The sequence below is a fragment of the Eptatretus burgeri genome, chromosome 7 (assembly GCF_056783735.1).
Source record: "Eptatretus burgeri isolate ZD-2024b chromosome 7, Ebu_testis_v1, whole genome shotgun sequence".
Classification (NCBI taxonomy): domain Eukaryota; kingdom Metazoa; phylum Chordata; class Myxini; order Myxiniformes; family Myxinidae; genus Eptatretus; species Eptatretus burgeri.
The window spans coordinates 24,390,292-24,415,494 of record NC_140967.1 but is presented as its reverse complement, the minus strand read 5'-3'; the positions used below and the strand labels follow the sequence as shown (position 1 = coordinate 24,415,494).

Below are 25,203 nucleotides of genomic sequence, written 5' to 3'. Positions count from 1 at the left end.
TTACATGGGGTCAGCTTTCAAGAAAACATACGTGTGAGACATCAATAGAAACATCTTGTCCCAATCTACAATTTGGTCGAAGATTAGTTTGATTACATTATTGATGTCACTTGAGGTCAAAAGGTCACCGATTTGGAAGGGAAGTGAAAAATCAATGTATCTCGTCAATAAATTGCTCCATTTCAGACGTACCAATTAAGTTGGAATATCAAAGATACTATTTATATAAGAAGACATATAGACAACGTTTGATATCAAGATAGTTTACAAAGGCACACAGTAGTTATTTAAACAACTTTCAACCAAAAGGGAAAATTTAGAAAAATGACCAAAATTGGGAAATTCCTCAAAACACAGATATCCTTCATTTCTTCTCATTTTATGGTGTAACAGCATAGATTCTAACTTTATCTGGCTTCATAATGTATTCAGTAAATCAGTTATTTCAAATCAGTTATTAACATTGAGCTATAATTTGGTTATGCAATTATTTTGATTAAATCATCTATGACATCACCAGAGCTAAAAAAAAAAGTCATCGATCTTAAAGGAAAGTGAATATTTAGCTACCTCTTCAATAAGATAACTAAAATATTACTTAAGAAAGTAAATCAAATAACTGACCAAATACAGCACTGGAGTATCAGAAAGAACCCAAACAGACAAAGATTGAGTCATCAGGAGGAACTTATATTCGGGTTTCATCATAGGATTCGGGTTTCAGCTGCAACTCCTCCACCCTCAAACCCATCCAGGCGCACCACAGAATGTACACAGGAATCCACCAGCACACAAATCAACACACAGCCCCTCTATTTATAATGAAGATCCATTTCCAGTAAACACTAATGATGCACTTCAGGTTTAATTAATTAATTTTTTTTTTTAAACACCATATTACCCATTCTTTCCTATTATTATTATTTATATTATTATTTCACACTACTTCCAATGCTACGGGATGCTGTTTACACGAAAACCAACCAAACCTAAACAAGAGATTACAATGACAACTACAAACATTCTCACATGACCTAATCAGACTCTTGAACAAAGTTTTTGACAGCAAGATATTCAGCAAAAGTAATATGCTCGTTATGTTAACTCCTAGGAGGCACTTTTTACATGATCTTCAGCAGGTGGCAATTCACGCATGCACAACTTGGACTTATAATACAAGGCACTGGATAGCAAGGAAGTCTCGACTATCTCACTGATCTGTTTGTTATCATACTAAAAGCCATTTCTTGTTTCATGGAATTGAGTATTCAACATCTGATGAAGATCACACTTTTGTGGATCACCATAACACAAGCAAGCAACGGTACATTTAACTGTTGCCACTCTGCAAGGGCAACACCTTTTGCATCTACCTTTTTGGCATTTGCAGGAAGTGTTGACTAACTTTGGTTTTGGGGGTTTGTCATTCTGTTTGCAATTAGGTGGCCATGTTTTGTTTTCCTTCCAAATTTGATTGGATCTGATAAGGCTGATTGAGACTGGAATACTCATTATGATATAACTTATAAGTAATCCACCTTTCTGTACACAAAACTTTAAATCATTTAATAAAACAGGTGTCAGCAAATCTCAGAATGCTTTTAAGAATTCCACAGTCAAACCATCAATACCTGGCACTTTATGATTCCCAAGATGATTATGAGATACTTCAAGTTGATCAAGAGACAATGCCACATCTAAAGAGTGCTGTTGTAATTCATCTAAATGAGGTAAGTTTGGGATAAAATCATAAATTGTAGGAACATCATTGTTTTAACCAGAGAAGACATTCTTAAAACTGGAAGGGCAATCAGTAGAGCGTATACCTCCACCACGCAATGCCTGATTCACAAGAATATATCTGGCCCAATACATTTTTAAAATATCATGCTATATATTGTTTTTGAGCTCCATCTCAATGGTGAAGAATCATTTAAAAAATTATAGTAGTCGGATCTGGGTTTGGATCTTCACCAAAATCGAATCAATTCGTCATGGTCACACACAAAACCTGTCCACCAAGTTTCATCCGAATCCGTCCACAACGTTTTTGAGATATCGTACTATATATCGGTTTAAGCCTATCTCTCAATGGTGAGGAATCACTTAAAAAAATTATCAGATCCAGATCTGGATCTTCACCAAAATTGAATCAATCCTTCCTTGTCACACACTCATGTCCACCAAGTTTCATCCAAATCCTTCCACAATATTTTGAGATATCGGCTATATATCGTTTTTTAGCCATATCTCTCAATGGTGAAGAATCACTTAAAAAAATTCGAGGAGTCGGATCCGGATTCGGACCTTCACCAAAATCTAATCATTTTGTTGTGGCCACACACCCAACCTGTCCACCAAGTTTCATCCAAATCCGTCCACAACCTTTTTGAGAAATCGTACTATATATCGGTTTAGCCCTATCTCTCAATGGTGAAGAATCACTTAAAAAAATTCTAGCATCCAGATCTGAATCCGAATCTTCACCAAAATTGAATCAATTCGTCCCTCTCACACACCTAACCTTTCCACCAAATTTTGTCTGAATCCGTCCATAATATTTTGAGATATCCTCCTCACAGACAGAAAACAAACAAACAAACAAACAGACATGGGTGAAAATATAACCTCCATCCACCTTCTGTGGTGTAAGTCATTATCACTGATAAAAAAAACATTCATTTGAGAATTATTCTCAATAATAAAACCATCAGCAGAGTGTAAGCTTAGCAATGACTGAGTGGCTTTATCAAGTTTCACAAAACTAAAGATGTCCTTGTAGCAAGTTTCTGAAACTAACCCTAACAGCCAAACATTTGACTTGCAGTCGTGCTGGAGCTCCGAAAGCATCTTCCTTTGCTAAACTGCTTGATAAAGCATGTTTTTCATTAAAAAATGACATCGCTCAGCCTCAATAATATTAGCGGTATTTGTTTGCAAATTAAGAATCTCCTTTTTTGAACTTTTATCCTTGCCCATCTATCATTAGAGAAATGATTTCTAAACTGTTGACCAAAACACAAACTTGTGATTACCTAATCCCACCATTGAGTCAATCTGTAGTTCTAAAATGCAAAGCCAGAATCATACTAAAAATATAAATGCATTTTGGTCTCTTTCTGTCTGTCTCTCTTTTTTTGACCGTGATACATTCGGTCGTTAGTTATCCAATCTCAACCAATCTTTACAGGACGACTAAGGATCACACAATTGAGGTTGTGTTGACTTAACTTGCCCCACTCCCCACGTGGGTTTTTCACCTTGGCGAATTTCTGTGAAGGTGTATATCCGTGTTAAGATAGCTAATCGTGGCATTTTTCCAACGCCGCTTCTTATAACAAAAGTAATAACAACACTAATGATAATAACATAATATTAAAATATTATTACAAAACAATATTCATACTAATAATATCCCCCCTCCCCCTCAATTTCCTCCTTGGACAAATGCCATGTTAGTGTGTATAAATAGCTTATTGTGGAGTTTCGTAGAGCAAGCCTCCCAGAAACCAAAAATATTATAAACCACAAACACATATGATTACCTTTTCAAACAGTCGTTACTGTTGTTTAACACTAAACTGAAAGGAATCTTGAGGAATCCCAACATCCTTAAGCCATTTTATGCTTATTGTGTCCACCACAGACGAATGGACCCGAGACTACATCGACTGTAATCCACTGTATATGCCCCAGAGAGGATAATAGCATGACCCTTCTTGCTGCTCCCCATAGGGAGTGAGTGTACTCGTTCTTTAAAAGATAATTTAGAAAAGGGATAATCATTATAATACCAGAGCACATTTCGTCTTTGGTGTCCAGGAAAGGAAAGATGCCACTTGATTAGGGAGTGATCAGAAAAAACCGGATGGAGTAATTCCAGTGAATGTTACGAGGTTTTAAAAAAAAAACGAGATTGTTAATTAATTATATAATACGAGTTCCCTTAACCCTAGTCCAATAGCAACATGTATTTTATGACCTAATCTTACCAACTGGGGTATTTTCACACCCAAACGCAAAAACCACTCAATTTCACTAAATCTGCCAAAGTTTCACATAAATGACTAAACATGGTGTTGTATTGATAAAGTCAACAAACACAATAAAAACAAGTGGTGCCAGGCACAACAAATCCCACCCCTTTAAGGCATAAAGTTATTTTGGGGATCAAATTTAAATTTGATACATCCTTAACCTGAATGTTGATTATAAGGAATAGAATAAGGAATATTTTAGTTTTAGTTTGAAGTCAATGAAATCATTTTTAACGAAGTTATGACCGTAAAATGATTTTGACCTTTCATGGCCACGTAAGGTCAAAGGTCATGGTGTCAAATGAAAGCCAATAAAGGACTTGATATATGTCTTCCATAGTAAACACGCATATTCCTAACCTTTTTTGATTTATAATGGAAAATTTGTAATTTTGACCGATGACCATGACCCCAAAAACTTCGGACCCTACCGATCTTCACAAATATGCATTTTTCACTATAGGAATGGGTAGGATTATAAGTGACAAATAGAATAAGGTTCACTATAAGCTTAGTTTGAAGTAAATCAGATCATTTTTGACGAAGTTATGAGCAAAAAACGATTTTGATATTTTCGTGACCTTGACCTTGACCTTTGATCCAATTGGACCCAAAAGTTAATGGGGTTGTCCAAGGTTCATTGCCCACCTGTGGATTAAATTTGCTAGTGTTTGCTAAAGCCGTTTTGCCGTAAAGTTGCTAACAGACAGACAAACAAACTGGACGATTACAATATCCCGCTTCCCCCTCTGGGGGGGGGGGGGGAGATAATAATATAAAATCTAAAATTTACCAACCGACTCGGGACTTTTATGGCCCCAACTCAGAAGCAGTAAATTTCATGAAATCTACTGAAGTTTCACATGAATGAGGAAACATGATTATTTTGATTGGATGATGTTTTAGTGATAAGTAAACAAACATAAGCATTAAAATATAAATTCGAGAACTTGCTTGATGCAAATACCATATTAAGTAATCAAATATGCAAAAAATTGAATGAAAACAACTGGGGTCTTTTTGGACCACAGAAAGGATTTGCCTGTAGATCTGTGCAGCAAGGTGGAATCTCAAACCATCACATATATATATATATATATATATATATATATATATATATATATATATATATATATATATATATATATATATATATATATATATATATATATATATATATATATATATACATACACCGGCACATGCAAGTAAAGGGGTTAATAAAACATTAAATACATTGTTAAACTAATATAGAATTAACATCAAAATGTATACCTGGGGTCCATAAACACCCCTGTTGGTAAGACTTAGGGAAAAGGAATTTTGACATAGGAGGAGGCCATTCAGCCCATCAAAGCGTGCTCTATTATTGCCAACCTATGGTCGTCCATGCTCTATCCTTTTAATTTCTGAGTATCAACCAAGGAAGCAGTACATACCATTTTAAAAGTCTTTGGTATGACTTGGCCAGTGGTTTGAACCACTGATTCTCTCAGACTCAGATCAGATTCTCTCACCATTATGGCACCAAGGCTAATGTAAAACGTATCAAGACTTGTAAGCATAAAAATCTATACTATAAGAGAGCCGTTTGTCTGCGTGTGTGTCTATCTGCGTGTCACCATTTTTCCAGAGATGGCTGAACGGATCTTCGTCAAACTTTCAGAGATTCATCAGTGAGTGTCTGGGAGTGTTATTGAGCAAAAAAAACCTTTTTCAAAAATTTGTAATAAAAATTTTGATGGAATTTTTTTTTATCGCTTTATGGTGCCTAATCCTTTATAGCTACGTGAAAGGTAGTATTAATTGATCCCGCACCCCATTCCTTAGTGGGTATTGGGAAGTGTTTTTGGCCCCCACAAAGAAAAAAATCTTTAATATGCCAACAGGATTAGGACAGCACCAGACAACGTGAGTATTTAATAAACAGTGACACTATGTACAGTATATTGATGTGAATCACCATGCTGCAACCTACAAGCATCACCCACATTATATAATGCTACAAGTGTAGATAATGATTTTGTACTCTCTGGGTGAGGACCAGACTATTCTAGTCTAAACTGAGATTTAACGTGCAATTATAATCACCACTGAAAGCCACCAATGTGTCGGGAGTAAGATCGTTAAGAAAAGAAAATTTCTCGGTATAAAACATAGTTCTGGCCATACTATCGCTTGGTGCAGAAACATTGTTAATTTAAATCTACTGGTCATTATTTAAAATAAAAAAACTCAGCAGAGGCTAAAAACCAAGATGTAATTAATTTTAAAACAGGTGAGGAGATGAGAAAGTGTGCAGGAATATAAATGGCAACACCAATTCTCACAGATTCAGTGCTACTGAAAACCCAAGTGCCTCTCAACATCAGCTGCCTCTCTGCCATGCAATTTACGTTAGAATGAGTCTCTTGTAACAAAACAATATCTGCTTTTTCTTTTTTTAATTCGTTATGAGGTTAAAATTTTATGAAGGGTGCTATGCCCACTGTTTATGTTTCGGTTTGGCCGAATCATAAAGAAGGAAGGAAGACATTTTGTACATCCAAGCTTTACTATAACTCTAAGATGTCTTTGTAATCTCTTGAGGGAAGTCAGAAATTGCAAAACCTTCTTACTTCTTCACAATACATTGTGCTTTTAAAACAAAGGAACATAAATGAGGAAAGTTTTTCTCAAAAAAATTCTAAAATATCTGAAGGTGAAACCGTACTTACCGAGTTATTGTCCAGGGCGAACGCTTTCCTCGGCAAACGCATTTAAGGTGACTGAAGAGTTACTATTGAACGCGTCCATTGCAAAAATGACAAACTCAATGTATTTTTCTTTGGGAGTATAGATAGCCAAAGTAACAGTAGTATCAATTTAATTCATTAGGGAGGGGGAAGGGTTATTATTCTGGAGGAATTCTTCCGTCAAGGGGGGCAACTTCTCAGAAGGGGAGAGAGAAACAACATTAATGTTTCGCTGTCTAATTTTAGGGGGATCATTGGGCTCAGAGGAAACACCAGTTATCAGAGAGTCAAATGGAGTCACCTGTATCATGCGGTGGGTCCCCGCAACCACTTGTGCAAATGAGGGAGGCTTCACTGTCGCTGGAAACTTATCTCCTGGCTCAACAGGGTTACCAGAGAGTGAGAGAAATCTTTCAGAGCATTTACTATTAACAGTATGGTAAACATTAAGAACCTCTGGTGAAACATTTGTAGCTCCATGTGGTTACTTCTGTGGAGTCCTGGTTAACAGCTGGGGATGGAACATTTTTTGGACGAGAGTTGTGTTTTTTTTAATAGCCTAATTCACCACATCCATGACTCTGTTGTGGTCTCTATATCCTGCTGTGTAAGTATGTCCGTATGTCCTTCTATTTTAAAGGGATAAATTACCACATTAAGCGACATAACACCAGGAGGGAAGCAGATCTGTCAAACGACATATGTTTACATTTATTGTTTATTCCACTAAGAGGTACCATTGTGATTGAGGAAACAATTTTTTTGATTTATTTGAGAAACCATAATTTGAGGAACTGACTAATGACAATGTTGAGAATGCTTTTCTTCCACCCTCTCTGTCACAAGGGAAAAAGGGGGAATGAAAAAGGGAAAGGAAAATGAGGAAAGGGATAGAATATAGAATAACACACAACATTAAAGTGAAAATAGGGAAAGGAGAACGGAGGAATGAACGAGGAATATTCAACCACAAATAAAGATACCACATGCACATACAAACAATTGCCATGACAGAACAAAGCCACACCCACAGGAAGGGAAGAAGAAGAAGAGGAGAGAGAGACACACACACAGACAAAGACACAGAGCACGTAGAGATAGAGCTAAGAAAGGGCTGCTCCTGATTACTTTCTGGCACATCCCCTCTCCTTGGAGTTCCACCAGTCCCTTCCAGAACATGTCCAACCATGCCACTCCACGTGACTCACAGCAGCCAATCACATCCACCATGACTGCATCTACCGGGGGTAGCCCTTTTGTGTGTGTGTGCCTAACCAATGGGGGCCTGGCATACAGTACTTACTCAGTCCCCCACCAATTGCATGTGTGGGCGGGAAGCTGCTTCAGAGCCAATTGCCACCCCCTATGTAGCCAGTCCTGCAAAAGGCTTCGCGCTGCTGCCATGACACCTTGCACCAGGTTCGGACATGGACCGGTCTAGGATGACGATGAACTCTGGATGAGATGTCCTTGACCTACATACCTAACCATTAAATTTGGACGACAACACCGTCCACTCAGTGGTAGTACAAAGGACATGTTCACTCTAAACATTGATGTTAATTCAGAAATAGAATGCTATTTCCTTTTTCCAAATGTAATCGCACTGAAGCCTTAATTCTATCTCTGCCCCACTCCCCCATCAACCCCTCTTTCTCATCTCATTTCCACATCCCCATCAGTTTCTATCATGTGTTGCTTGCATTTTATACCCAGATTATCTTCTTTCATAAATATTCACGTGTGTGTGTGTGTGTGCATGTGCGCGTGTGTGTCAGTTCCTCTGTACTTTGTAAACATGCCAAAAAATGTTTTAGCTTTCATTTTATGGCACCCTAAATCGTTCACATTCACAAAAAATTGGGCGTGAGCTGGTGGAGAGCCTTCAAGTGAATAACAGCTTTACATTATGCTTTTGGTTAATTTTATTTGTACATTTGCGAACATTTTATGGAGAACAACATTTCGAAATTTTGTTGCGGACACGGTCATTTGCGATCACGCATACACCAGACTGAACACTCTCACATCAATATGAATGTGTTACATAATGTTCAAATCGAAACTGGCACACAAACAAGATCTCCAATGGTTCTTTTTTTTTGAAGTTAACAGGACTACATATCCTCTGTTACAGACATCGTGGCATCAACCTGTTCTTGAGTGGATATCAGAAGGGTTGGATGGAGACCGAGGCACATTCCTTTGAAGACAAACTCATCGAGGACCTTGCTGTATGTACCAAAATCACACTTATTACCCTGCACACGTGAAGCAAAAAGCTGGATTAAGCAATTGGTAAACTTCTGTCTGTCTGTCCTTATGTCTAAAAACATCACTTTATGATCGAGGAACAACTTAATTTCAATTGAATGTAATATTTTGAACATGAATTGGAAAACGAACCTGTAGTTTAGCAGTCCTTTGGCTCTGAATTTGTCCTGATTGTGCATGTGCAGAGAGTCGTGGGATAATATTTTTACTCTGTCTGCCGAGCAGTCAAACAAAATTGAAATTCATTCCAAATATTAAACTTTCTGTTTTGAAGGATGTCTTAAATGACACAAACAGCAGGCATGAATAACTAATGTAGTGTGTTAAATATGTTAGTGTAAAAGACACTGTGTCAAGGGCAGTAAACTTCTGTATCTTTTTTTCTACGACTTTTCCGGTCATTTTTAGCTCGCCTGTTCGAAGAACAGAGAGCTATTGCGATACCCCCTGCGTGAGCGTCAGTGTCAGCGTGAGGGTGAAAATGTTAAAGTTTTTGGTGCAAGTTATTTCCTTTCTAATGTTTTTATCTCCCACACTATTTTTTACTGATTACAATATACAAATACAGATATTGCTTTAAAATTATTTGGATCAGACTTCACTGCAATGCTTTATAAAATATATTAATTATTAGACGAGTCTTTTAAAAACGATAAATGTATAAACAGGCGAGCATTGGGTGGCTTTGACACCAACTCTCTGGTTAAAAGACCAGTCTAATAATATTTTTTATAAAGCATTGCAGTGAAGTCTGATCCAAATAATTTTAAAGCAATATATGTATTTGTATATTGTAATCAGTAGGTCCTTATTCCTCAACTTCTCAACTTGTATATATTAAACACCATGAACAACCTTTGCTACATACACAGTGTTGAACGTACATACAGAGTGTATATATATATATATATATATATATATATATATATATATATATATATATATATATATATATATATATATATATATATATATGTTAGGGTGGTCCTTCGTGAGGGAGTAAATTTTCAAATTCATTTATTTTAAGCTCCAACCCCCGGAATTCGTTGGAATAGTCGAGAAAACTCTTCTGGTGTTTTTATTTCAAATTCCAACATTTACCTCTCCCACATCGACCTTGAAGTTTAGCCTCAGTTTCTCAGGGCGGCTGACATTAGAATGACGACGTATCGACCTGTGCTGAACTTTAAAACGCTCCTGTAATATCCAATCGTCTCTTTTGATGTGATACGCCGATCTGTGTGTTTGTGTAATGCGTAATGTGTATTACTCGTTCTTCTCACCGCCCCCTTAACAATTTTTTTTTTCTCAGGGTGAAACTTCAAGGTCGATGAGGGAGGGGTAAATGTTGTCCGATTGGGGAAAAAAAAGTTCACCAGCAGAGTTTTCTTGACTATTCCAATGAATCCCAGGGGTTGGAGTTGAGAAAATCCGAAGTTGAGGAATAAGGACCACCCTTGTAATCGGTAACAAGAGCGCAAGTGAGCACAATATACACCCGAACAAGAAGGTATATACAGAATTGTGCTACGACATGGAAAACAGCATCCTGGTTGCCATGGCAACCACTTTAGATGACGAACGTATGTCGCTACACACTGTCTCCACAGTCTGTACCTATGAACCAAATATGAAACGTGAAAGTTGAAAACTTTGGGAGTTAGAGTGCGGACAGGAACGGATGAACAGACCGACAGATGACCGGTATCACATAATACGCCCCGATATATATATATATATATATATATATATATATATATATATATATATATATATATATATATATATATATATATATATCGGGCGTATAAATAATAGTGTGGTAGTTAAAAACATTAGAAAGGAAAAAATAACTTGCACCAAAAACTTTAACATTTTCACGCTCACGCCGGGGGTATCGCTATAACTCTCTGTTCTTTGAACAGGCGAGCTAACCAGAGTGGTGTCAAAGCCACCCAATGCTCACCTGTTTATACATTTATCGTTTTTAGCTCGCCTGTTCGATGAACAGAGAGCTATAGCGATACCCCCGGCGTGAGCGTGAAAATGTTAAAGTTTTTGGTGCAAGTTATTTTTTCCTTTCTAATGTTTTTATCCACCACACTATTATTTATACGCCCGATATATATATATATATATATATATATATATATATATATATATATATATATATAAATATATATATATATATATATATATATATATAAATATATATATATATCGGGGCGTATTATGTGATACCGGTCATCTGTCCGTCTGTTCATCCGTTCCTGTCCGCACTCTAACTCCCAAAGTTTTCAACTTTCACGTTTCATATTTGGTTCATAGGTACAGACTGTGGAGACAGTGTGTAGCGACATATGTTCGTCATCTAAAGTGGTTGCCATGGCAACCAGGATGCTGTTTTCCATGTCGTAGCACAATTCTGTATATATCTTCTTGTTCGGGTGTATATTGTGCTCACTTGCGCTATTTTTACTGATTACAAGGGTGGTCCTTATTCCTCAACTTCGGATTTTCTCAGCTCCAACCCCTGGGATTCATTGGAATAGTCAAGAAAACTCTCCTGGTGAACTTTTTTTTCCAATCGGACAACATTTACCCCTCCCTCATCGACCTTGAAGTTTCACCCTGAAAAAAAAAAATTGTTAAGGGGGCGGTGAGAAGAACGAGTAATACACATTACACATTACACAAACACACAGATCGGCGTATCACATCAAAAGAGACGATTGGACATTACAGGAGCGTTTTAAAGTTCAGCACAGGTCGATACATCGTCATTCTAATGTCAGCCGCCCCGAGAAACTGAGGCTAAACTTCAAGGTCGATGAGGGAGAGGTAAATGTTGGAATTTGAAATAAAAACACCAGAAGAGTTTTCTTGACTATTCCAACGAATTCCGGGGGTTGGAGCTTAAAATAAATGAATTTGAAAATTTACCCCCTCACGAAGGACCACCCTAACGTACATACATATATATATATATATATATATATATATATATATATATATATATATATATATATATATATATACATATATATATACACTCTGTATGTACGTTCAACACTGTGTATGTTGCAAAGGTTGTTCATGGTGTTTAATATATATAAGTTGAGGAATAAGGACCTACTGATTACAATATACAAATACAAATATTGCTTTAAAATTATTTGGATCAGACTTCACTGCAATGCTTTATAAAAAATATTATTAGACAAGTCTTTTAAAAACGATAAATGTATAAACAAGTGAGCATTGGGAGGCTTTGACACCAACTCTCTGGTTTTATTTCCTCTGCCACCGAAGGTGAAGGAGGTTACGTTTTCACCACTTTCTGTCTGTTTGTCTGTGTTCAGTACATCTCAAAAAGTTGCCGACGGATCTGGATGAAATTTTGTGGACATGTTCGGTGTATGACAAGGAAGAACTGATTCGATTTTGGTGAAGATCGGATCCGGATCCGACTACTCCAATGTTTTAAGTGATTCTTCACCATTGAGAGATCGGGACAAAAATGATATATAGCACGATATCTGAAAAAGTTGTGGATGGATTCGGGTAAACCTTGGTGGACAGGTTTGGCGTGTGATGAGTAAGAATTGCTTCGATTTTGGTGAAGATCTGAATCCGGATCCGACTATTAGAATTTTTTATGTTATTCTTCACCATTGAGAGATAGGGCTAAACTCATATATATGGCAGGATATCTCAAAACGTTGTGGACGGTTTCGGATGAAACTTGGAGGACGTGTTGGGTGTTTGACCACGACAAATTCTTCGATTTTGGTGAAGATACGAATCCGGATGTGGATATGAGATTTATTTAATTTTTAATGTGATTCTTCACTATTGAGAGATAGGATCAAAACGATATAGTACTGTATAGCATGAGATTTCAAAATATCATTGGGCCTGATATGTTCGCATGGATCAGGCATTACGTGGCGGAGGTATGCGCTCTACCGAGTGCCCTTCTAGTTTCAAGTGAATTAATACTTGAACACTGTGAATACAAATCGCCTTTTTGGCACTTTCAAAACCCTTCCTTTTTGCAACACTTGGACAAAATAATTTCAGTTTTATATTACATCACCACGACCAATCAAATTTGCCACTCATAGAGTCTGCCCCTGTGCTTGTTTCTCAAGACAGCATGGGCTAATGTGTTCTATGAACTCTCGAGATTTACATTGGGTTTTGTATTCACATACGTGTTTAATTCATTTCGGGCAGACTTGTATGTATCTGGTCTCGTACAATGTAATGTTTGCAGAAGCCTGAAAAGAATGAAGGAGAGGAAGAGGCAGGGAGTAAACATCCTGATCCTCTTCATCAGTTAATCCTGCATTTTAGTCGAACTGCATTGACAGAAAGAAGGTAATTTTCATGTTCTTTATACACTGTAATGTCAAATTTGCATGCCTGGTGGTACAAATCGTAAATAATGTTTTTGGCCCAACATTATTGATTTCCATCACAATGCTTTCTCATATTCATCTTGGAGGCCGACAGTTTATAGTCCGGTCGGGAGTCAGCTGAGAACTAAGTGTACGACCTCATTACCATCCTTTCATGATCCATTGTTACGAATATTGAACTTTTTATGCCTCTGATGACGAAGTCACCGGAGCCATTATGTTTTCGGGTTGTCCGACCATCCGTACGTACATGCATCCATGCATGCTAATTTTTTCTGCTACCGCTTATCCGATTGACACAAAATTCCCACCATAGTTGCGATGACTCATGTAGGAAGTTTCAATACTCATGACATCATAGCTCACATGGTGTGCCAGCCCTGTTCGAAAAAAGGAAAAACTTTGGACCTCTGTATCTCTGAAACTGTTCCATGGAAAAATTTAAATGTGGCACATGTGAAGTACTCCACATGGGAAATAAGTGTGATGTTTTGATAATGTCATTGGTGGCTTTGTTATGACATCATAATTGTATGCGTTGAACGCTTTATCTGATTAGTATGAAAATGTTTGAGGGTCATCGAAGGCAAAATTGTATGGGGGAACAAAATTGATGACATTATCGGTCACATGGTTCGGCAGCCTTTTTTGTTTTTTTAAATATAAAAGCTTTCAAAAATCTTCTTCTCCGAAACGGCTGAACATATCGAGGCAAAACTTTATAGGTATAATTACCTATCCATGAGGAACAAAAAGTTCTGCACCTACGATGTCGTAGGTCACATGATTTGGCAGCTATGATGTTTTTTTGAAGAATAAACATTTTAAAATCCTCTTCTCCAGAACGGCTTAACAGATCAAGGGAAAACTTCACTCACATGTTCCCCAAGCCTTTGGGATACCAGGGTGTTAATGAATAATTAATAGGTCACATGATCTGGCAGCCATATTGGATTGAACAACATTCTTAAAAAAATTATTTCTCTTTAACAGCTTCATCAATCAATGTGAAACGTCAAAGTTATGATCGAGAAGTCATGGGGAATATACGTTTTAAATTTCAACCTGATCGGACGCATGGTCTGGCAGCCAGAATTATTTAATGTTTTGAACCTGAGTTCAGAGATGTAAATCAAACTTGGTACACGTGTGTATAATGATGTTATGATATGGGCGGATGCATACTGGCGACGTCGTGATGTCGAAGAGTGCTGTTCTCGTTGTTTTTGCTTTGTGCTTTGTTTTCAAAATATCTGGATTTCTCCAAGATGAATACCGCATTTTTTTTTGTTCCAGCAAACTTGAGGAAGATGACCTGTATATTGCATATTCTGATATAATGGCTAAGGTAAGTGCACTGTTATTTGTATAATAAGATTTTATAAAAAAGTGTCGTTCATTGAAAAATTATATCATTTTTGCTGTCTATTCTATGGTGACATTTGGTATTTTTGTGCCATTTCACCCACGACAAAGCCAAATGCCACTCAAGGTGGAGGCACAGAAAGGATGAATCTATTGACATTCCTCTTGAATTGAAGTCGGTTGTTATTGAGGGGGTAGGATGCAGGAAAACTGTTCCAAAGTGATGCAGTGCTGGGGGAAAAACGAGAAGACGAGCTAATAGTCTTACTGCTTGGGACAGATACAGTACATGGATGGGAAGAAACTGCCAAACGTGTAGAGCGACTGAAAGTATGTTGAGGTGGAACAACCTGTGAGAGACCCTCAGTGCACATTCCAGAGTAATATTGATAGAAAAGGCTCAAATAAGCAGCAAAAGCGGCAGACTGGGAGTTTCCAGGGATGATGCCAACTCCTGTTCTACCAGAATGGCAGCATGTCGCTGGATTCTGTCAAGGAGAGAAAGGCGATGGCCGGAGCACCAGCCCAAAAATGGCAATAATACTTCATGATAGGTCGTATCGTGGCGTTGTATAGATGGAGCATAGCAGCTTGAGGAAGGTATCGCCGAGCACAAAATATGCAGCCAAGGTGCTGGAAGGCTCTTAGCTATACCAGAGATGTACTTTTCCCAGCTGAGGTTTGAGCTGATATCCAATCCAAGCAGACGGATAACAGGAAGTTCCTGGAAAGGTGAAAAATCCATAGACAGGGTTGGAAAACAAGGTGATCTTGAATTAGACACAGACAACAAGTGGGTCCTTTTTTGGTTGAAAGTAACAAGCCAGTCTTTCCGAAGTTAATCACACTCTCTAGGTCCTGCTTGAGAGTGGTACTGGCATTAGCATTCTCTAATACTCGTTTAGAGTGGTTGCTCACAAGCGAAACAAGTGTTTTGCCTCATTTGATCCTACACAGTGATACTGATTGAAAAAGTGATTGTGATTGGCAAGAGCAGTAGAGCAAGCCGGAGTGGACCATGGTTGAGAGTGTGGTTTCACTTGGTAGGTCCGAGAAGGGATAAAGAGGTCCATACCACGACGGATCCACTCGGTACCTTCCTTGGCAGCTTAGTATGGGTTGTGACAAAGGATTGAGTTCCTGTGAGCATCGACAAGAAAAGAACACAAGGGATACCAGTCAGACTTGCTGCATCAGAAGACATTTCGATGGACGGGATGAATAACAGTTGATTGTGATAAGTAAGAATCCTGAACTTCGATGTTGACATGATCAGAGTTTCCTAAAGGGGGAGGGGGGAATTTTTGCACTACAATCCACAGGATTTGAGCACATAAATAGATCAAGAAGATACCTGTTATCAGTAACTCGATCAGGAATTTGAGTCTGGGTTGAAATGATATGAGTAAGGTCATGCGACACGGCAAAGTTAAATCCACCGGCACCAGGAGCATCTGTGCTGAGAGTGAACTAATAATTATTTGTGGTTAACATTAAAGTCCCCAAAGACCATAATATCAGCAGTTGGATGTTGAGACAGTGCCACATCAATAATATCAGTGATAGTGTTGAAAATAGCACAATTGGATGATGATGAAGAGCGATACACAAAATATTGGTTGCCAGTGGAATGCAAAAATGCTAGGTGAAAGCACATACACTCTTGTGTCATATCCTCAAGGGAGACCTCACTGCCATGTAGTAGATAGGACTTTGCACAAATACACAAACCCCGAGAAGGTGGAAAATCAAGCCGATGGAGGATGTAGACAGGCACTGCAAAGGATTCAGATAGAACCCCAGTGTGGAGATGCGTTTCACATTGAGCAAGCAGATCTGGAGAATTCCGTTTCAAGAAGGATTGGATGGCAAAGAAATTGCCACAAATCCCCCTGATATTAGCATAGCCGATACTTAGTGACATAGACTTAGGTACCCTTGGTGGTGGGAATTGAAATCCATGTTGAGAATGAGTTTCATTAGATTCAATAGTCAGTTTTATAATGTATAGAGGAAGAAAGAAGAGGAAAGAAAAGGATCATTAGTTCGCCAATCTACATGTCATGTGCAAGGCCACAATGAAAGACATCAAGAGCCCAAATAAACCCTTAACCAAAGCGGAAGCACACAGATGGCCTCGGGAAAGCAACCGGAAGTAGATGCAAGGGACATCATCCATGCATGTCCAGAGCAGTACAGCTACCCCCACATTTTACACCGACTGTAAGATCAGTCTCTCAATGCATTACCATTGAGTTCAGTATCCTGTACTATCGAGCGGCCATGACCTGCAACATGTTTTTAACCTGTACCCTTCAGAGTGATCAGGCTCAGGTTGTCAAACACAGGGCTCAATGTACATGAAGATATTGATAAACTTGACCCTCTCAAAATGGAACAACCAGTCCCTTGTACTGAAACAAGACAAGTATACGAAGCTTGTCTCATCACAGTGCAAAAAGGGCTGGGAGAAGTTTACTAGTCCACTTCAAGACAACAAATACTGCCTCTACCCTCATTTTGGTAGACTGCCGACCAAGGCTAACGAGTTCAACCCACCCGTGTTTGAAATCAGAGTTGTCCCTCTCCTCGGCAGATAGCCAACCAAAGCTAATGACCTCTACCTGCCCAGAGAACCCGGTTTTAAGGTGCCGGGAATTCGCCTACACCGTCTGCCTTTAGTGAGAAACAGTGTCAGCATGAGAAGCCATGCAGTAGGATTCGGTTCGGATAGACTCTGAGGCGCTGTGCTATATTTAGGACATTTCAGAAGAGATGGAGATGCTCAACCAACCAACCCAATCCCAATCCCAATGCATTTGAGTTTCATCAACCAGATTATGGACTTTCAAAGCAAAAGCTATTCCAGCTTTGTACGGACTGCCAGAACTGATTTTGCTCCTCACTGCAACCCCTATCTGATAGGTCATACTGCAGTGTCATATGGATGAGACCACTGTATTCTCTACCTTTTGAACCAGCTTTATCAGAGAGATATTAGAGAGTAATCCATTTTCATTTACATGGAAGGAACTTTTTGCTTTGCTGCCAATTCTGTCAAATTGCTAATTGCATGGCTGTTAGGATGTGGCTCTTTACTCTAATTGCTGGACATTGTCGCAAATTTGTGTACTCTATTTACTGTACTGAGTCCGCTTTACTGTACGGGAAGCAAATTTTGATGAAGATCCGAATCCGGATCTGGATCTGATAATTTTTTAAGTGATTCTTCACCATTGAGAGATCGTGCAAAATCGATATATATATAGCACGATATCTCAAAAAGTTGTGGACGGATTTGGACGAAACTTGGTGGACAGGTTGGTTGTCTGACCTCGACGAATTGATTGAATTTTGGTGAAGATCTGAATCCGGATCTGGATATGAGAATTATTTACTATTTTAAGTGATTTTTCACCATTGAGATATGGCCAAACACAACATAGTACTGTATAGCATGATATTTCAAAAATGTATTGAGCCCGATATGTTCTCGTGGATCAGGCATTATGTGGTGGAGGTATGCGCTCTACCGATTGCCCTTCTCGTTTCTTTTTGTTGTGTTTTTGCAGAAAGGTAGGTGTTTTGAAATGTTGCACATGATATGAAACAAGTTTTTTTTTTTTAAGTTTTTCCTAACACCCTCTTACAGCTGGGAACATGTGACACAAAAAGAGAGCAAATGAAAGGGCATGTTTTCATGTACATGAGCACGGTCCTCAAGCATTGATGCACTATCGTATCATATCATTTCCTCCTATTTATGGTTTTTTATATAGAGCCATCATTTTTCACTTAAACCAACTCTTATAATTCCAGGTTACTGTGTTCTCCTCCCTCCTGTTTTTACACTTCAAATCAATGGAGAGCATATGAGCAGATGATATTGCCTAATTTCCTGGATACTTGCTGCATATAAGAAGCTAATTGTTCCATTTGAAAAAGCCAATGCTTGTTGTGTGTTTAAGTCCTGTGGGTGAATGGATAATGACAGAGTCTAACAAGCTTATCTCAGATTTCATAAAGAAAACATGAGAGGTTTTTATAAGGGTATTTCATGACATTTATATTCATGTCATTTTACTCCTTATTGCTATGTAAATCAAGTCGTTTACACATGAACACAACCAATGTTGTTTTATCAGCCAATCACTGTAGTAAGATCACTTTGGAAGGAATTTATCTAAACTTGCACTGCGAGAGTGGTGTGCCAGTGAAAACAGGAGTATTAATGACAACTGAGATCATGTAAAATACTTTCAAGTATATTTAGATTGTCTATATTAATCTGTGGTGGGCTTTGGATATGAGAGTCCTGAGTTCAAATCCCCTTGGCCATCGAATTAATACCAGTGGGGTTGACTCAGCCTGTCATCCTTCCGAGGTCGGCAAAATGAGTACCAGCTTGCTGGGGTGATTAAGCCATTTGAGTATCCTATGGCGGAGTGGTGATCTGTCCAGGATTGTGCTCAATAGCCCAGAAAACTGCTTAGGCAGCACCGACTCTCTCTCTCTCTCTATAGAGTGTGGTCACAATGGATGGATGGATATTACTCTTGCATTTAGGCTTAAGTGAAAGAAGGGTTGGCCATGGGGGAGAGGCTTGATGAATGATCTATATGGAAAGATTCTATCATCTTTGCAATGATCCCTGTATAAGACTTTATCACTGGTTGCGCAGTCAGCGATGGGTATTAATACATTCACTAATTTGAGTCAAGTTAACTTTTGAAAGTATGTTTTGGGCCGCAATAAAGTACGAGAAATTGCATTATTCGACATATATTGGTGTTTTTCACCTGGTAAAACATGATGTGATCGTGAGTGCAGGTCTGCATGAGCGCATGATATCTCAAGGAGTTGTGGACTAGTTCAAACAAAACCTGGTGGACGGGTTGCGTGTCTGACGAGGACAAATTGATTAGATTTTGGTGAAGATCCAGATACCATAATTTTTTTTTCAAGTGATTCTTCACCATTAAGAGATAGGGCCAAAAACTATATAGATAGCATGATATAACGTTGTGGATGGATTTAAACGAAACTTGGTGGATGAGTTGGTTAGGTGACGAGAACAAGCCCATTCGATTTTGGTTAATGTCCGGATGCAGATCTCGGGCTTATCAGTAAACTATTCAGCCTCGAGGAGGTATACACTCTACCGAGTGCCGTTCCAGTTATATTTGCGTGACAAGGTTTTTGGAACCAAAGCCCCTCAAGATTGTAATCCTCCATGTAGACCTCTATCCTGCCAGGCCACCTCACCTGATGTCTTTCATTTCATTACTGCAGAGTTGTCATGTTGAAGACTATGAAAATGAGGAAAAACTTCAAAGTTTTGAGGTATGGATACAAATGTGATTAATTTTTTTTTCATGAAACCATGACAAAACACTTTGTTAGCCATTTGGAGCGATTGTAATCTTGTGGTCTTCTTTATCACTGCTTTTTCTATTATTAATGACTCTCCTCTCAAGTCCACCTGCACTCTTTCCCTCATTTGCTCTGTTTGTCAGCTTTTCTGTCAGTTTGCTCTGTGCAATAAACGGAGATTGCCTTTGGTCACATTGTTCTTCCATGAAGAGTAAGCATGTAATTTTCAGGGATTCAGTGTAGCGTTGACTAGAGAATGCCTGCGATAGATGTGATATACCTGTGCATGAGAAAAATAAAAAATAAAAAAAGAAAGAAAGGGCTTTTGTAGAAACTAAACTGAAAGTGCAGTTTGCTGCAGTCCTGGCCAATCGGGCTGAACGAACTGCAAGTCTCTGCAGCATTGAGACAGCTCTCTGACAATAGCCAGATAAATGTACACCTGAACAACAACATGATCAGATTAACCAACTGGATCAGTTGGAGACAGGAGATGTTGGAAGGAAATTTTGGCATTACCCAGTCAAGACGAGGGATCATGTTCTGTTGGCTGAAATTCCAGTTAGAAAATTTACAGAATCGGGTCAGACCCATTGAAATACATAATTTTTTTTGCTGTAGTGCCATGCCTGGTTGAATAGCTTCCAACGCCCAGCAAATTGGCATGATGATTGTTGAAATTGCTACATACGAGGTAAGAGGGATTTTGAAAAGTAAAAGGAGGGATTTAGAATTAGGGTGTGAATATGGATGGGAATAGATGACAGGAGGAAATGTTGATAAAAGGGTTTTGAGGGCAAGGAGTCAATGGTTCAGGTCGAAACATAGCCGAGGCAGAATGCACAAGATCTGCATTAACTAAATAGGTCGACAAAAAGACTCAGCAATGAGCACATAACACAAACAAAAGTGCAGACAATAATCAACAGTGACAAATCCAGAATGGTGTATTCTCTCAGAGAAAAAGGTGTCCTCCGCTTGGAAACTGGAAACCAGAAGTCCAATTTATCCTGCGATATCAAACGTATCCTCGGTCAACTTAGTGCGCTTTGTTCTCATGTCCTATGCAGGTGTCCCTGTATATTACATTTCCTGGTTTTGTACTTGTCCATTTGCAATCCCCCCGTCTGCCTGTTTCCCTCTGCCCCATTGTTTGTGTGTCAGCCTCTCACCCCCTCTGTCGTTCAGCTCTTCCATGAGCGTTGATCTATTTATTAAGGATTGATTTCCTCCCATGGTGTATGCAGGAGAAGGAAATGGAAAAGCAAAAACTGCTTTATCAACAGGCAAGACTGCATGAGCGAGCAGCTGCCGAGATGGTTCTACAGATGATGAGTGCAAGCAAGGGTCAGTAATCTCCACCATGTCATATTGGTCACCATACCTGCATGCTTTCATCCACTAAACAATGCAGGAAGTTTCCCCAACTTACACTTTTCAAACAAAGCACACAGGTCACCTCTCTTCCACGTGCATCTCCAGCATGCCTTTTGGGTCTCCTCACCAATACAGCATTCAGACCACCTCAGGAACACATTCAGTGGCCTGCAAAAGTGTTCACCCCCGACCAACAATGCCACATTTAGATAAATTACGAATTATGTAGAAACAATTTTTCCAAATGAACTATTTGATTCATAACTGGGGAGATTAAATGAAACACTATTATATTGAATCAGGTCACATGTCAGGAATACCTGAAAAAAAACATGTACAAATTAAAATTCACTGGTTGTAAAAGTATTCAGCCCCTTAGGTCAGCAGTTGGTGGAAGCACCTTTTGTAGCAATGACTGATATGAGTATTTTTGTGTCGGTCTCCACCATCTTTGTACAGTGAGATGATGAAATATTTGTCCTTTCTTCACGTGTAAATTGCTATAGTTCTGCAAAGTTTGATGGGGATCGTCGATGGACTGGAATGTTCAAGTCTCGTCATATATGTTCAATTGGGTTCAAGTCATGACTTTGACTGGGTAACTCAAGAACATTTATTTTCTTATTATTATTCAGTCACTCCAGTGTGGCTTTAGCTTTGTGCTTTGGATCATTGCTCTGATGAAATGTGAATCTCCGACCCAGTTTCAGATTCACGGCTGACTCGAGCAGGTTTTCATCAAGGATTCTCAGGTACTTTGCACCGTTCATTGTCCCTTCTATGTGCAGTGTTGGGTGTTGGGTGTTGGCTGGCTGATGTGCAGTGTTGGGCTTGCACCAGACATACCACTTTGAATTTGAACCAAAAAGTTCAATTTTTGTCTTGTCTGACCTCAAAGCGTTTCTCCACATCCCTGCAGTAATATTAAGATGCCTTTTCACAAACTCTGTATTTGCTTTTAGATGCGTCTTTTTCAGCAATGGCTTCTTTCTTGCCACCTGTCCTTCGAGGCCAGTTTTGTGAAGGGAATGAGATATTGTTGATTGATGAACACAGACCCCCATCTTGGACGTAGAACCTTGTGGAACTTTCAAAGTCATTGTTGGATTTACTGTGACATCACGAACCAGTTTCCTGCTTGCCCTGCTGTGGAGCCTGGATGGGTGACCTTATCTGGGTAGAGTCTGGGTGGTACGATACATCTTCCACTTCTTAATGATGGATTTCACCATACTCAAAGGGATGATTAGTGACTTTGAAATCATCTTTTACCCTCTCCTGAACGGTGCTTCTCCATCACTTTATGTCTGACTTATTTGGAGAGCTCCTTGGTCTTCATATTCAATGCCTTGTATGCCTTGATGGTTGATCAAGTAAGTTTCATCTTAAAACTCCTTCGATAAGTGGGGAGCTTAACTTTTAAGTTAAACCACTGATTGCTTACAGGTGAGACATATTACACGTATTTTGTAACCTTTCAAACAAATAATTTGCTGCTGAAGTGATTTAGGGTTAATGAGGCAAAGGGCTTGAATACTTCTGCAACTGAGAATCACCTAATTTTCTCTGATGATCTCACTTATTCACATTTTATCGACATTTGTTTTTTTATAGCTTTAACACTTTGGAGTAGTTTGTGAAAACTCTTTAGTTTACATATGAAGTTTGATTTGAAATCATCATGAAATCTGAAAACTTTGTAGGAGGATGAATACATTTGCAGGCCACTGTACATCACCATCTCATAACATCAAATCGACACGAACTCCATTGTTATGTGGAACACTGCAACAGGAAGTACCAACATTTTCATCAACTTTCCAATTATTCATACATATCAAGACACAAGTTTCAAAGGTTTGTTGTAAATTAAAATTTCATTTGAGTGGGAAAAAAAATCAAGTGAAAATTTATTTACATCAAGTTAAATAGAGTGTCATTTGTGCAGGTTTAGTTGAATGGGAATATAATTACTGCTCCTTCTCTACCTGTCGTCCTCAGCAATTGCTTTCACCATTGTATGTTTGCCTTTTCTTCAATGATGTCTTGCTTACTATCAAAAAATATCTACTTAAGAAGCAAAGTGAGATTGATTTTCAAACTTTTCTTTCTGTCCCAGAAGGAGCATAAAATTATATTTAAATTGCTATTTTGAATAGTTGTGTCAGTGATGGCTTCAATGGTGGTTCCATGGGATTCCAGAGACATTTTCATAGCCAAGCCAATGTACAAGATGCAACAGAACATATTATTGGTGGCATTCTATTTGCAGGAGAGATGGGACCAATGGTGGCTTTTTCTTTGAAGCTGGGCATTGCGATCTTGAATGGGGGTAACACAAGTGTACAACAGGTACAGCACATACAAGGTGTACACTGCAGTAAGACCAGAATTCCTGACTTGTGCAACTTAAACATCCCCATATAAAAATGAAAATGTGAGTGTTTAAGGAAATACAAGAATTTGATCCTTATTATGTTTGTGCCATATCTATACTTAATCTTGTTTGCTTACTTTACTTATGATCCTGTCATGCTTGATGGCATGTGGAACCACTTGAGGAACTCACACCACTTTTGTCTGTATTGGGCCCACTGACTGATCGCCGTTCACATGGCTTCGAGCTCCCTCAGCAAAACTTCATCTACAAACTAGTAATTTGTGTAGAGTACGAGCACACAATGGCCTATGCTTTTTAAAAGTAATCGGCCAAGTTTGTTGTTAGTTGACAAAAGGTTAGTGTTGGTGGGCATGTCAATCACAGATTGCTCTGTAGTGGTGAGCTGTGATGACTAATACGCAAGGAAGGAAACAAAATAAAGTGGAAAAAAATCAAGACTGAATGTATCGTTTAAGTTTAATAAACATAAAATAATGTGATTTTCTGAATTGATAGATGCTTATTGTTCATTTGAAACTTTATTTTCTGCAACCTCCTTTATTTATGTACAACATTTAGATTCGTGGAAAAAAAAGTGAGGAGGCAGAGGGCCAAAAGGCAACTCTTAGTAGCATGTGGATGCGATGAGGAGACAGGTGGGCAGGACATCTTCAAGTAAGGGGGCTAGGATAGGTCGAGTTAATGGGGGTAGAAAAGCGTGTGGGTAGGGATGGGGGTTGACGTGATATGGTGGCCTACTGCCAAGTTAAAGCTCGAGAGCCAAAAGTGGGAACAAAACAGCCTCAACAAGGTTGTTCCACAAACAGATGAAAAGCAGCAAGCTTAGGTTTTAAGCGCTGAACCATGAAAGGCTTACTCTGAGAATGTGTGCGTCATTGAGGAGGGAAGTGAGAGAGCCGAGGGAGCAAGACCATTGGAGATGCAGTTAAAAACAGAGGGGCCATCAACCTGTCTGTAATGTGACATCAACAGGCATTGTGCTTCTTTCTGTCTCATTGCAGGAGATGCCAATAATCTTAAGAGTTTTAGGTTCCACAGAATCAAGGAAAGACAGATGTGATGCTAGGGGGCCAGCCAGCCACCCCCATCCACAACTCCTTCCCACACCACCCCCCCCCCCCGACCCCACCTTCCCCTCCTTCACCCAGCGGGAAGAGGGGTGGAGGTAGGTGCATAATTTGGAGAGTCAAGAGTCCTTTTATTACCTCTGCCACCGA

At 38.8% G+C, this 25,203-nt stretch overlaps 1 protein-coding gene across 2 annotated transcripts in view; it reads left to right on the top strand.

Moving 5' to 3' along the window:
* Positions 1-25,203, top strand: part of LOC147022834 (ryanodine receptor 2-like) — a 717,656-nt gene that overhangs the window by 543,634 nt on the left and 148,819 nt on the right. For both annotated transcript variants that reach the window (XM_085887705.1, XM_085887704.1), the window contains exons 76-81: positions 8,910-9,006; positions 13,326-13,429; positions 14,767-14,818; positions 20,128-20,178; positions 21,456-21,555; positions 23,858-23,937. In XM_085887705.1, the coding sequence (XP_085743831.1) occupies positions 8,910-9,006; positions 13,326-13,429; positions 14,767-14,818; positions 20,128-20,178; positions 21,456-21,555; positions 23,858-23,937 (484 nt within the window). The remainder of the gene's footprint in view (positions 1-8,909; positions 9,007-13,325; positions 13,430-14,766; positions 14,819-20,127; positions 20,179-21,455; positions 21,556-23,857; positions 23,938-25,203) is intronic.